General features: G+C 50.4%; 1 protein-coding gene across 3 annotated transcripts; it reads left to right on the forward strand.

Moving 5' to 3' along the window:
• Positions 1-666: 666 nt before the first annotated feature.
• LOC101436526 (cell adhesion molecule CEACAM6-like) lies at positions 667-11,669 on the forward strand. 3 transcript variants are annotated; one of them, XM_023592022.3, is made up of 8 exons: positions 668-856; positions 1,583-1,942; positions 5,493-5,771; positions 6,182-6,436; positions 8,521-8,650; positions 9,357-9,409; positions 10,058-10,089; positions 11,543-11,669. In XM_023592022.3, the coding sequence occupies exons 1-8, from the start codon at positions 793-795 to the stop codon at positions 11,657-11,659; spliced, it is 1,290 nt and encodes a 429-aa protein (XP_023447790.1). In that variant the 5' UTR covers positions 668-792; the 3' UTR covers positions 11,660-11,669. The 3 variants fall into 3 exon arrangements, with proteins under 3 accessions (XP_023447792.1, XP_023447790.1, XP_023447791.1); XM_023592024.3 differs by lacking the exon at positions 6,182-6,436 and having other exon boundaries at positions 667-856; XM_023592023.3 differs by lacking the exon at positions 9,357-9,409.
• The last annotated feature ends 402 nt before the right edge of the window (positions 11,670-12,071 follow it).

Consider the following 12,071-nt stretch of genomic DNA (forward strand, 5'->3'; position numbering starts at 1 on the left):
GGAGCCCGGGGAGCCCAGCTGGGCTTCTGTGTCACACAGTGAAATGACCCCCTAGTGCTGAGGGCCCAGGAAGGTCCACAAAGGAGCAGGGGGCCAGTGCAGGTGGGGGTGGGGTCCACTCAGGGTCCAGGGCCCCCACAGCCCTGCATCAAATTGTGGTCAACTGACTAGTTAGATCCTCTTCACTTCAGACCTGTTAGGTGCAGAGGCTCAGGTGCACCTCACCTGGCGGGCACACACGTCCCTGGGCAGCTGCTGTAACAGCACTTCTGAGGTGTCCCCTGGTTGTTTTACTTCCTCATAAAGTTAAATGCTGGTGGGATGAGAGGAGAAAGCAGGGGAGGCTGAGCCAGATCCAGGGAAGCACATAGGGAAACTGAGGCTGGGTTATTCTCGACCCAACCAAAGGCGAGTGTGTGCATGTTTGGGGTGGAGTGTGTGCGTGTGTGTGGGTGGGACTGTGCACAAATGTGAGTGTTTCTGTGTGTGTTGGGGGTGGAAAATCATCGATGGAGAGAGCAGAGTCCCTAGTAGCTCCCAGAGAAAGGAAACTGCACAGAAGGAAAGGGAAAGAAGGGGAGACACAGAGGAGGCTGCAAGGGGAGGGGAGAAGGCAAGGGCAGAGCACACCCCGCCCCACCACGTGACCGGGGAAGCAATCCTGCCCCCGAGGAGGCTCAGGGCAGAGGGAGGAAGGGCCTAGAGCCCGCTGGCAGGAGCAGCTGTGTCTGAAGCTTGTCTGGGCCAGAATCTTCTCCACACAGGGAGGCACAGCGCAGGCAGCAGAGACCCATGGAGCCCCCCTCAGGCCCTCCCCGCAGAAAGTGCACCCCCTGGCAGGGGCCCCTGCTCACAGGTGAGAGGGGACTGGGCCCTGGTGTGGGAGGCGAGTAGAGCAGAGACTGGCTGGGTGTCCTGGGGGGGCGAGGTCTGAGAGGGGAGAGAGGGCTGGGGTTCAGAGCCTTAAGGGAGGGGACGAGAGAAGAGGGGGCTCTCGGCAACAGCCAAATCCCAGGAACACAATTGGCACGAGGGAGGAAAACCACAATTGCTCTAAGTTTTCTAAATTAGTCGTCACTGGTCATATATTTTGCACAAAAATGATTTTTGTCACATGGGCACTCCAGAAGAAAATGACAAGGGGCACCAACCAATGCCCATCCAGGAACCTCGGAATTGATCTTTATATGTACTGCTAAATAAACACCAGGATATGCAGGGCCCTGGGAACACGCATTATCTCCTTCCCTCACAGCACAGCATGTTCAGGCTTTGGGGAGTCAACAGGGAACATGACAAGCCCCAGCCCTCATGGAGCAAACATTTATGGGGCATGAAGAAGGACAAGCAAATTGAAGGAGAATGTGATGTCAGGTGCTGATGGCGCCTCAAGGAGACAGGGCAGGGGGGTCAGAGAGGGGAAGAGAGAGGGGCTGGAGAGGAGGCAGCAGGGAAGGCCCCCAGGACAAGCCCTGGTGTGAGCAGGTGCCTGAGGGGGGAGAGACCTGCTCAGTCTCCAGGAGCCATCGCTCCACCCCAGAACATGCCCAAGGATTGACTTATTTTCTCTCTTCCCACCTAGTCTCACTTTTGATCTTCTGGAGCCGGCCGGTCACAGCCCAGCTCACGATTGAATCTAAGCCAGTAGATGCTGCTGAAGGCAGCGATGTTCTTCTGCTTGTCCACAATCAGCCAGAGAATCCTCAAGCCTACCACTGGTTCAAAGGGGAGAGAGAGGACTCCAACCAAAAAATTTTATCACTTATAACAAACACTCAACAAATAACCCAAGGACCTGCTCACAGTGGTCGAGAGACCATATACCCTAATGGATCCCTGCTGATCCAGAAGGTCACCCAGAATGACTCAGGAATCTTTCATCTACGAATCACAGATGCAAACTTTGATGGTCATAGCACCTCTGGACAGATCCGCGTGTACCGTGAGTGACCTTCTGTGACCTCTGTGGGTTGGGGGAGAGGTGGGCGGGTCGATGCGTTGCTGGGCCCACACCCCCTCTGCATTCCCTCCCTGTGTTGGGGTTTGAGCGTGGAGGGCAGGATCCACACAGGGGAGACAAACTGCATTAGATCAGAATTCCCTCCCTGAATCCACCTCTGCAGACATTTGCTGCAGAGAAAAGGCCCAGCCTGCTGGGGGGTCACTCAGCGGAGGGAGCTTGGTCTCAGGCCCACCCCGAGTCCCTCCCCATGAACTTGGCCCTGACAGACCCTGTAGGACTCAGCTGGGCGTTGGCCTGAGGGGCCCCTGGACTCCCACGGAGAAGCTCAGCCCAGGAAGCCCCTTCCCTGACCCCTGTGCAGGGCTTCTGACTCCAGGTGACCTGGGGAGCCTGTGGCCAGGCCTGGGTGTGGCTGAGGGCAGGGCTGACTGGAGCAAGGATTTCCCAGCTGCCCGAGCCCCGTGGCTCCTGGAGCTGGTCAGCAGCCAGGGCTCAGCCCCAAGGGCTCCAGCAGGGCCTGGCAGAGCTGAGGCCTTCCCCGAGACCCAGCAGGGAGAGCCCAGACACACACGGTCACAAGCTGTGAGCTGACTGTCCTGGGGAGCGTGGGAGAGGCCCCAGGAAGGTCAGCATCCCCAGAGGAACAGGGGAGAGAAGACGCTCCTTGTCCACCAGGGGTCAGCCCAGGGAGCCCTCCACAGAGAAAATTATAACAAGTGCTGTTTATTTGTGTGGCTCCTCCAACCAAGCTTTGGATCAGGTGATTGTGAGGATTTTAAAGTTAACTCGCAGACAATGTGGCAAGCCACGTACCAGTTATCATTTTTCCTGTTTTATGGAGGGGAAACAGAGGCACTGGGGGATGCCATAGTCACTGAATTGGGGTCCCGTGGGCTGTGATGGGCAGATCAAAGTCTTGGTCTGTCTGCAGCCACAGCCTTGACCTTTCTTCCCCACGTGGCCTAATTAGGCATCGTTGGACCTGGAGAGCAGCCTTTACTTCAAATCCTTTCCTCATAAACAATCCTAATGTAGAGGTAGAGATTTCCATCTGGGAAGTGAGAGCAAGTGGAGAACTAGTCAGTGTTAGACTAACTAGTTACTGCATCAACAGAGTCTGTGCCCCTTATGTCCAGGCCCCTCCCCGGTGGCCTCTCCACGTGCTCACTACATAGACAGGTAATCATGGGTTTGTTTGTTGGCTGAAGTGTTGGTGTCACCCCCACTGGATAAAAAGACTTTGCTTTCTCTCTCCCCACTGCACACCCTTCAACCAGCTCAGGGCCCACAAGAAACAAACTCTCCATTGCTCTTAGATGAAGGAAGGAAGGAAGGAATGGTGACTGAATGAATGAATCATCCACACTTTCTTCAGAGCCGGAGCCTTGATGCAGATTCCCAGGAGGTTCTGGCCACCCAGGAGCCCTGTGCCTCAGGGCTGAGACCTCTGTCCCACACCTCTGACCCCCTGGGGCTGAGTCCAGGATGACATGGGCTGCTTGGCCAGGTGGGGTATTCAGGGCTGAGCTGTCCTGTTCTGGGGCCACGTGGGGCTCTTGGTCTTTGGGGTCTTTGAGTCACTTGTAACACACCTGCTCATGCCATGGGCATTTCTGGCTCTCTGCTCCTTCCCTGTTCCTCATCTTCCTCCCCTTTCATTCCAGCTGGGAACTGCCCCAGCTCTGCACCGCTTCCTCCTCCCCTTACACTTTCCCATGTCCTCCTGCTGATGGCTGACAGTCCTGTTCCCTCCCCACCACCACCTGTAGGCAGGCCCACCCACCCCATGAAGCTCCATCATGAGCCAATTGACTCAAGTCAGCAGAAGGAGCTTCCAGTGTGTCCCTTCCAGGGCCCTTCCCCTTGGTGATGCCAGCAAATGGAACAGGCCGTGTGTTGTGGTCATGTGACTCCTCTATCTGACACACCAGAGACTCAGTGGCAGAGGGGAAAGGTCTGCCACCCCAAAGCACAAGGGCCCAGCTCACCCATTTTTCTTGTAACTCACATCATTCACTGGAGTGAGACTCACAGCTCTCCCCAGTGGTCCCAAACCATTCACTATTGAGAAGCAGGTCACACCAGGTGCTGTCTGATGTCTCACTGTCCACTTCACACACCCATTTCCCCATCATAACACCATCGTCATAAGGTGGGTCTTCTCAGTAGGGAGCTGCCTGAGCCACTGGCATCTCACATTGTCACTGCTCAGCTTGGACCCATCCATGTCATTCCTGAGGTCAGAAGAAGTGAAAGAAAGCATTCCTCGTACCTCTGCCAGTCTCCTCCCCTTTTCCTGCCTCTCCATAGGAATTAGTGCATGGACGCATTTGCTAATTTACTACCATGACACAAAATGTTTCAACTAATTTGGCTTCTCGCCTCCTTTTACATAATTGAGACTCCTCAGAACTGCCCTCTGATCAATTCTGTGTCTTCCCAGGGGTCACTGAAGAACAGATTTCAGCATCTTTCCTTTGGTCATAATAGGTACCTTGCTGGACTCAGAGCTTGGTCTAAGACCTCATAGCTCTCTCTAGAAATATTCCTTCCAGTAAGTGGTCTTAGATCTTTGGGCCATTAATAACCATTTTCATATATGGAAAAAATTTATTTCTCCCCAAATTTGTATCACAGATCTGCCCAAACAAATGGTCTGTAAGAGCCATATCTCAGTAAGTTTATGATCTCCTCTGTCTCCACCAATCACCCCTTGTGCACTTGAAAACATTTCTATGATTTCAGGAAAGATAAACATGATTCCTGCTGGACCTCATCAGGGGAAGAAGGGAATTTAAAGACCAAGGGCAGAGCACAGGATTCTGTTGTCAAAGGCAGCCAGCTCCCGCCTGTTCCTACGTTTGGTTCTAGCTCATTCCTCATGCTCTGCTGTGCCTTGTACAGGGTTACAGCCTCTTGTTAGTCACCATCAACTCCCTGGGAAGAACTGCCTCCCATGCGGCCCTCGGCCTGAACACAAAACTACCCCCCAGGCTTGTTCTGGATCTCCTCTGGGTTATTTCTCTCCCAACACCCAACTCCTAGCCAGGCTGCCCAGTGTCCATGGGCTTTTAGACAATGAGAGGACCCACGTTGCCCATCTCTCAGACACCTTTGAAGAATGAGATCTCCAGGACACAGTAAGCAGGACTGTACATTGTGCAGCTGGGAGGGACCTCAGCAAACGTATGTTAAGGTGAGGGGGCCGAGGTGGGGCTGGCACCATCTGGTCACTGCAGAGCCCAGGAGAGGTGCCAGGGACCCTGATTCCCATCCTGCACCTTCCCTGACCCAACGCTGCCCCTTGTTTAGCACTGGAGAGGGTCTGTGCCCTCCTGGACAAAGAGTAGGGGGTCCCCAAATTCTCTGAGTGCCCAGGCTGATAAGCATTTTTCTAGTAGTACAAAGTCCTGCTAATGTTTTAGAGACTCAGTATTGTCTGAGAGGCGAGAGACACCAACACTGATAGGAAGATGCCTTTGGAGGATCCATGTACCGTAGAGGCTCACCTTCTCTCTGCTGTCCACAGCGGTGTTACCCACACCCTTCATCAGGAGCAACACCTCTGACCTCGTGGAGGGCCAGGGCTCTGTGGCCTTAACTTGTGAACCTGAGACTCAGAACACAACCTACCAGTGGTCGATGAACAATCAGAGCCTCCCAGACAGTTCCAGGCTGCAATTGTCCCTGGACAACAGGATTCTCACTATACACAATGTCACAAGGAAGGACACAGGACCTTATGAGTGTTGGACCAGGAACCCAGTGAGTGTCCGTCGCAGTGACCCCTTCACCCTGAATGTTTTCTGTGAGTAACTTCTGTTCCTCGGTGGCACAGGCTGCTGCCCAAATCCATGCAGCCAGGGGCCAGGCCACACTGGTCCTCTCAGGTCCAAGTGCACAGACCCTCAAGCCCTGGACACACAGGCTGCCCATGACTTCCTTCCCAGGCATATCCGGGCAGGCCCAGCCTTGCAGTCAAGATGAGGAGGGGGGTTTCTCCTGTCCTGAGACCCTTGGGGTCAGCACCTGTGCTGGGAGAACCAGGTCAATGATCTCAGATTAGACTCAGTGAGCACAGGGGCTTGTGGTGTGTGGACCTTTAAAGATGAGGGTGGTGTGGGACAAGGTCGGAAGGACACTGAGGCCCTGACACAGACCAGGAGCTTCCCCTTCACCTGATGGCATCACTCTGTGGACTTATTCTCTTTGCTCCAGATGGTCCCGACACCCCCACCATCTCCCCCCCTGGCTCCAGTTACCCTCCAGGGGCAAAGCTCAGCCTCTTCTGCCTCGCAGCCTCTAACCCACCCGCACAGTATTCTTGGCTTATCAAGGGGAGGCCCCAGCAATACACACAAGAGCTGTTTATCCTCAACCTGTCTGTGAATGACAGTGGACCCTACACCTGCCATGTCCACAACAACGTCACTGGCCTCAATAGGACCACAGTCAGGAATATCACGGTCTCCGGTAAGTGGCCCCCTGGCCCAGCAGCCCTGAGGCTGGTTTTCCAGAAAGATCCTGGATGAAGTTCTTTCCCAGTTCAGTAGAAACCTGCAAATCCCAAATTCTAAGTCTGGGTCCTCCCTTTGCAGTTCTGGAGGCTGCTCCTTGCCCTGGCTCTCTTATTTCTCAGGACAGATCTTGGTTCCATCTGGAATGTGGGGAAGGGGTTCTCTCAACCAGAGACCCCAATGTAGTGGGAAATTCTTCACAGATGGGAAGGGAAAAGCATCCTAAAGGTCAGGTTGCTTCTTTCTGTTAGTAACACATCCCTTTATGTTGTCTGTTGTTGTTTTTTTCTGAACTGCACATACCACAGGGATTTTCTAAGCCTTTGAAACAAGCTCACTATCTTGTTCCTCAAGTGAGGGAATGACCAAGCTCACCGAGGAGATGAGCAGGATAGAGAGCTCTGCCTCCAGCTCGCCCAGTACCCTGACTCTCACACAGTCTATGTTTGGACTCGGGGGGTGTATACGTCATGTGTGCCTTTGTCCTGGAGTCTGCTCACTAGTACAGTCAGTGGCTGAGCCTCACTTGGGCCAAGCAGCAGGGAAATGGGAAAGTGAGCTCCAGGGCAGCCTCATCTGAGTGGTGTCCTGGTTCTGAACTCACAGCTGTGTAATGCGGTAGACACTGGCCATATGTGGTCTACAAAGGGAGAACATGGATCAGACATACTGGACACCTAGTTGGATACACCCATGATGGCCCTTATGGGAGAAAGGAGCAGTGTCCAAGTGGTACAGTTTACAGACATAGCAAAAAGTACCAGCCTTTCATTAACATGGAAACCACTTCTCTCTAGAGGTTTCCTTCACCATGGTGTTCAATCCCCAACCAGTGTCCTCTTCACTTGGAGAAAAACTTTAGGCGGAACCTCTGCAGGCCTGAAGGTGGTGGAGGAAGGGCTGGGCCGTCCTCATTCCCTAATGACTTATGACACATTAAAAAGTCCCTTCCCTGTACGTGTAAATGTTTTTTTTTAACTACTCTAAGCCTCAGGGCTTTTTTTCTTCTGTAAAATAGGAATAGTATGTTCTTGACAGAGTTATTGTAAGGATCAGATGAGATACAAGTATTCAGCATAGGGTCTGGCACATAGTAAGTACCCAATATATAGAAGTTAGCATTTGCATTAATAATCAGCCTTGCATTGACTGGTGAAGCCTAAGCCCTGAATGATTGCAGCAGCAGAAGTAAAAGAATAAACAAATTCAAAATATATTACATATGGGGAAAAAAAAGGCCTTACACAAGAAACCCAGTGGGACATGGTTACTAACTAAATATAGGAGAGGGGATAAAAGGACTTAAGTACAGTTTCAAGCCTTGCGTATTAATTTTCCTCTCCTGAGAAGTAGCCAAGATGGAATAAGACATGGGAGATAATACCAGGGAAGGAAAATGGGCAAGAGCTGGAGGAGCTTGGGTACGTGGTCAGACCATGATGCAGGTCCTATCCCTGTGAAAGAGAAAGGGAAGGAAATTTTACATTGCAGTGCAGTACTGAGAGAGTTTCCTCAGGACCAGTGGGGAAGAACACCATGTCTCGCAGAAGTGGGCCTGCTTTAGTACCCCTGCTGGAGCCCGTGGGAAGCATGGCCTCTGTAAAGGAGGTGGTGAATTCAGAGTGCTCTAACTGGGGCCTTCCGTCAGTTCAGGGCCCACCACAGGAGAGCGGGGAGGAACACATGCATGTCTGCCACACTTGGGAAAGAGAAAAAGATGCAACCACGAAAAGGGGGGAGGTTCGAACACCAGACAAAAATAGCAATCAGACTTACTCACACTTTCAAACCATGAAAAATAACTGAGTGCAGAAATGTCAGGAAAGAATTGAGGCAAGACTGGTCATCAACCTAGGGACACAATGAGAGAAAACTGACGTAAGGATATAGTGCGCTGATCACCTCAGAGTGACCTTCTTAAAGAAAATGTAGTCCTTGATGGGACGAGTAGAGACTACTTCATGTTTAGGGTTGTTTCCCAGGGCACCTGTACTGTAAAGAATTTCACCTTTACCATTTTCTCTTTTCTGTCCCTGACAGCTGATTCAGCACAAGGAAGTTCTCCTGGCCTGTCAGCTGGGGCCATTGCTGGCATCGTGATCGGAGCCCTGGCTGGGGTGGTTCTGATAACAGCTGTGGTGTATTTTCTGTATAGGAGAAAGTCTGGAGGGTATGCTGGCCTTTCCTCTTGTTTGTCTTTCCCCCAGGTCAAATGCCATGCTTAGGAGAGGGAAGGGTGTCTTCTCCATCTCTGATTCTGGGTCTGGATCTCCTTCTTCAGCTCCTGCTTCTCAGCACTAATTCCTGCAGGTCTCTTCTTCCCTGGTCTTCATGCTCCCCGTACCCCGCTGACTCTTGGACTTGGTTATTCCCATCCCCATCTGAGCTTAGAGGGGGTAGACCCAGGTATGTTCCTCTGCCCTCCAATCAGGAAGCCAAAGTTCAAGAAGGAAAACAAATAAGGAAATGGAAAGCACATCAGGACAAAGCAAGTCATATGCTCTGTTGACCACTGCAGGGGATAGACAGAGAAAGGGAGGGGTAGACAGGAAGAGAATCTACGGGAAAGCAGAAACAACCAAAAGGCCTCTTGCACAATAAAGAAAAGTATCAGCATCTACCCCTGGAAAACAAAAAAGGAAAGGTCTTAGGCTAAAAGTAGGCTCAGAAGCAGCTGATAAAGAAAGGAGTAAACACTAGGAGGAATAGTAGTTAGATTGAAGAAACGAGGCCCTAAGAAGGAAAGGCAGTTCTAACCATAGTAGGAATGAACATTGAGGAGCCCCAACAAATTATCTGCTGAGTGTCCTTCCTAATTCAGGGAGCAAAGATCTTATACTTGGGAATAGCAGTCACAGTGTCTGATATTTATTTAGGGCAAGCGTCCAGAGCGATCTCACAGAGCACAAATCCTCAACAACCAACCACAGTAAGTAAAGCCACTCACCCAGTGAGAGCTGGCATGTTCCACCATATGCCCTGCTCTCCCACTCGTGACCTTCTGAATTTTTGCAGAGGGGATTTCCATTTCCCAGCCTTTAATTGGCATAGGTCCTCAAACCCTTCCTCATCACCAAAGATTCCCAAGATAAAGCCCCAGGAGAGATGCTCACTCCACCGAGGCCTAGCCGGCCTGAGTAAGATGGACATGTTTCCAAGATCCATTTCCTCATCTCCACCCCCTCCCCTGCTGCTCTATTATGGATATGGGCATTTCCTTGGTGAGACTTTCCCTGTCTTATGGGTGCTCTGGTGCTGTGGGTCTCCATGCCCTGCCTTGCCACTGGATCCTGTTGCTGAGAAATGCATCTGGGGAAAAAATCAAGGCCTTGTGAACTGGTAGAAGTCTTCAGAAGTGGACTGAGGACTCCTGCTCCTCCCCTGGTACTAATGCTTTTAGGTCTGGACCATAGACTCTGAGGGAAGTGGAATTCCTTAACTGGTCATGGGCCACCCTACCCCCACCAGCCACTTCCTTCAACCAGGAGTCAGAGCAGTCTAGGAACACTAACTATTCTAAGGCTGTAAGTCAACTTTGCATTTTCATGGATTTGAAACTCTTCTTTTGCTTTCCCAGGTCAGGGACATTCTGATATCTCATCTAACACGGTAAGCACAGTCAGTTTCGCTGGCCTGTTTTCTCATGGAAATATTTCTATATTCTTTTTTTTTTTAAGATTTATTTCTCTCCCTTCCCCCCCTGCCCCCGCCCCCCCCAGTTGTCTGGTCTCTGTGTCCATTTGCTGCGTGTTCTTGTTTTTGTCCGCTTCTGTTGTTGTCAGCAGCACGAGAATCTGTTTCTTTTTGTTGCGACATCTTGCTGCGTCAACTCTCCGTGTGTCCGGCGCCATTCCTGGGCAGGCTGCACTTTCTTTCGCGCTGGGCTCTCCTTACAGGGTGCACTCCTTGCGCGTGGGGCTCCCCTACATGGGGGGCACCCCTGCGTGGCAGGGCACTCCTTGTGTGCATCAGCACTGTGCATGGGCCAGCTCCACACGGGTCAAGGAGGCCCGGGGTTTGAACCATGGACCTCCCATGGTAGGCGGACTCCCTATCCACTGAGCCAAGTCCGCTTCCCTATTTCTATATTCTTGAAGACACAAATGTGAGATCAAGTTTGGGTCAAAGTTCCTCAATGCAGCAACAAAAAAGTACTTCTTAATTGCTCCCATGAGTCTATCTTATAGCAAGAACATAGATTTTTGGATTATTCCCACCTTGTCTTTGAATCCTGGCTCTGAGTCTTTGAAGTAGCTCTGTGACCTTGGGCAAAAAATGTAATCTCTTTGATCCTCAGCTTTGTCACCTATAAAATGGGCATTCTGCCTACCACAAAGAGAAGTTGAAGGGATTAAATGGCATAACTAATTTAACCACCCAGCACAGTACCCACCACAAGGAAGCACTAAGTAATTCTCTCTTCTCTACCTTCAGTCTAATCCTGCTCCTACTGTAAAAAGGATAATTTACATTATAATGGGTCTGAGGTCCCAATTCCTTAACTTTATAATAATTATAGAGAATTTTTCTCATTTTAACATTTTGATATATACATACATACAAAGCAGTACATAAGTCACAAGTATACTCTCACAATGTACAAACTTTAACAAATTGAACACACCTGTGTAAACAGCATCCAAATCAAGAAATGTAATATGACAATTTCCCCTTCCCCAAATAAAATCCTTGTCATCACTTCCCTCCAGAGAGAAACCACTATCCTGCCTTCCTATGCTCTAGATTAGTTTTACTTGTTTTTGCTCTTATGTAAGTGAAAAATACAGTACATCCTTAAATGTCTTACTTCTTTCGTTCAACATCATGTTTTGTGAGATTCATCCATATTGTTAAATGTGCTTGTCATTTGTTTGTTCTCATTGAATACCACCATTTATCTCTTCTAATGACCATTCAATAAGGTCTTACCAATTAGAGACAGTAGGTGACAAAAGCCCTTCTCCAAAGATACAAGTACAAATTGGTGATAGCACCTGCGGAATTACACTAGGTGAGTGTACAGCCTGTGACACTGATTTAATAGACTATTCCTGTTTTTCAGACGGATGAAGTTGCATATTCTTCTGTGAACTTCAATGCCCAGCAACTGAAAAAACCAACTTCAGTCTCCGCATCCCCAACAGACACAGAAACAGTGTATTCAGAAGTAAAAAAGTGATGCAACCTGACCTGCTCACTGCACTTTGATATATTTTTTCCAAGCCTCTCATCCCCATCAGCAATGGGGATCCCCTTACCCCCAGGGGAAGAGGGAAGAAGCCCACACTTCACTCCCTAACGCAGCACCTCCAAGCTGCCTCGTCACTGACCCTCCCTTCAGTGTCAATACATTGGAAGGTACATCCCGGAGTCTATAGGAAATTTTGCCTTCCTTTTCATTGAAATTTGGCAAAGCAGACTTTGGGAAAGTTGCCAGAACCTCCCTGCCCTTCCCCCTTTCCTAACCAAGACTTTTTAAAAATTACTCATCCCTTCCCACTCCAGTCCTGTCCTATCAGAGTCCAACTTCAGTTTGCCATAACCTTGAAGGAAGATTATGTCCTTATCCACTGATTAATATGTAAAGAAAA

Source organism: Dasypus novemcinctus, chromosome 18, assembly GCF_030445035.2.
Source record: "Dasypus novemcinctus isolate mDasNov1 chromosome 18, mDasNov1.1.hap2, whole genome shotgun sequence".
Classification (NCBI taxonomy): Eukaryota; Metazoa; Chordata; class Mammalia; order Cingulata; family Dasypodidae; genus Dasypus; species Dasypus novemcinctus.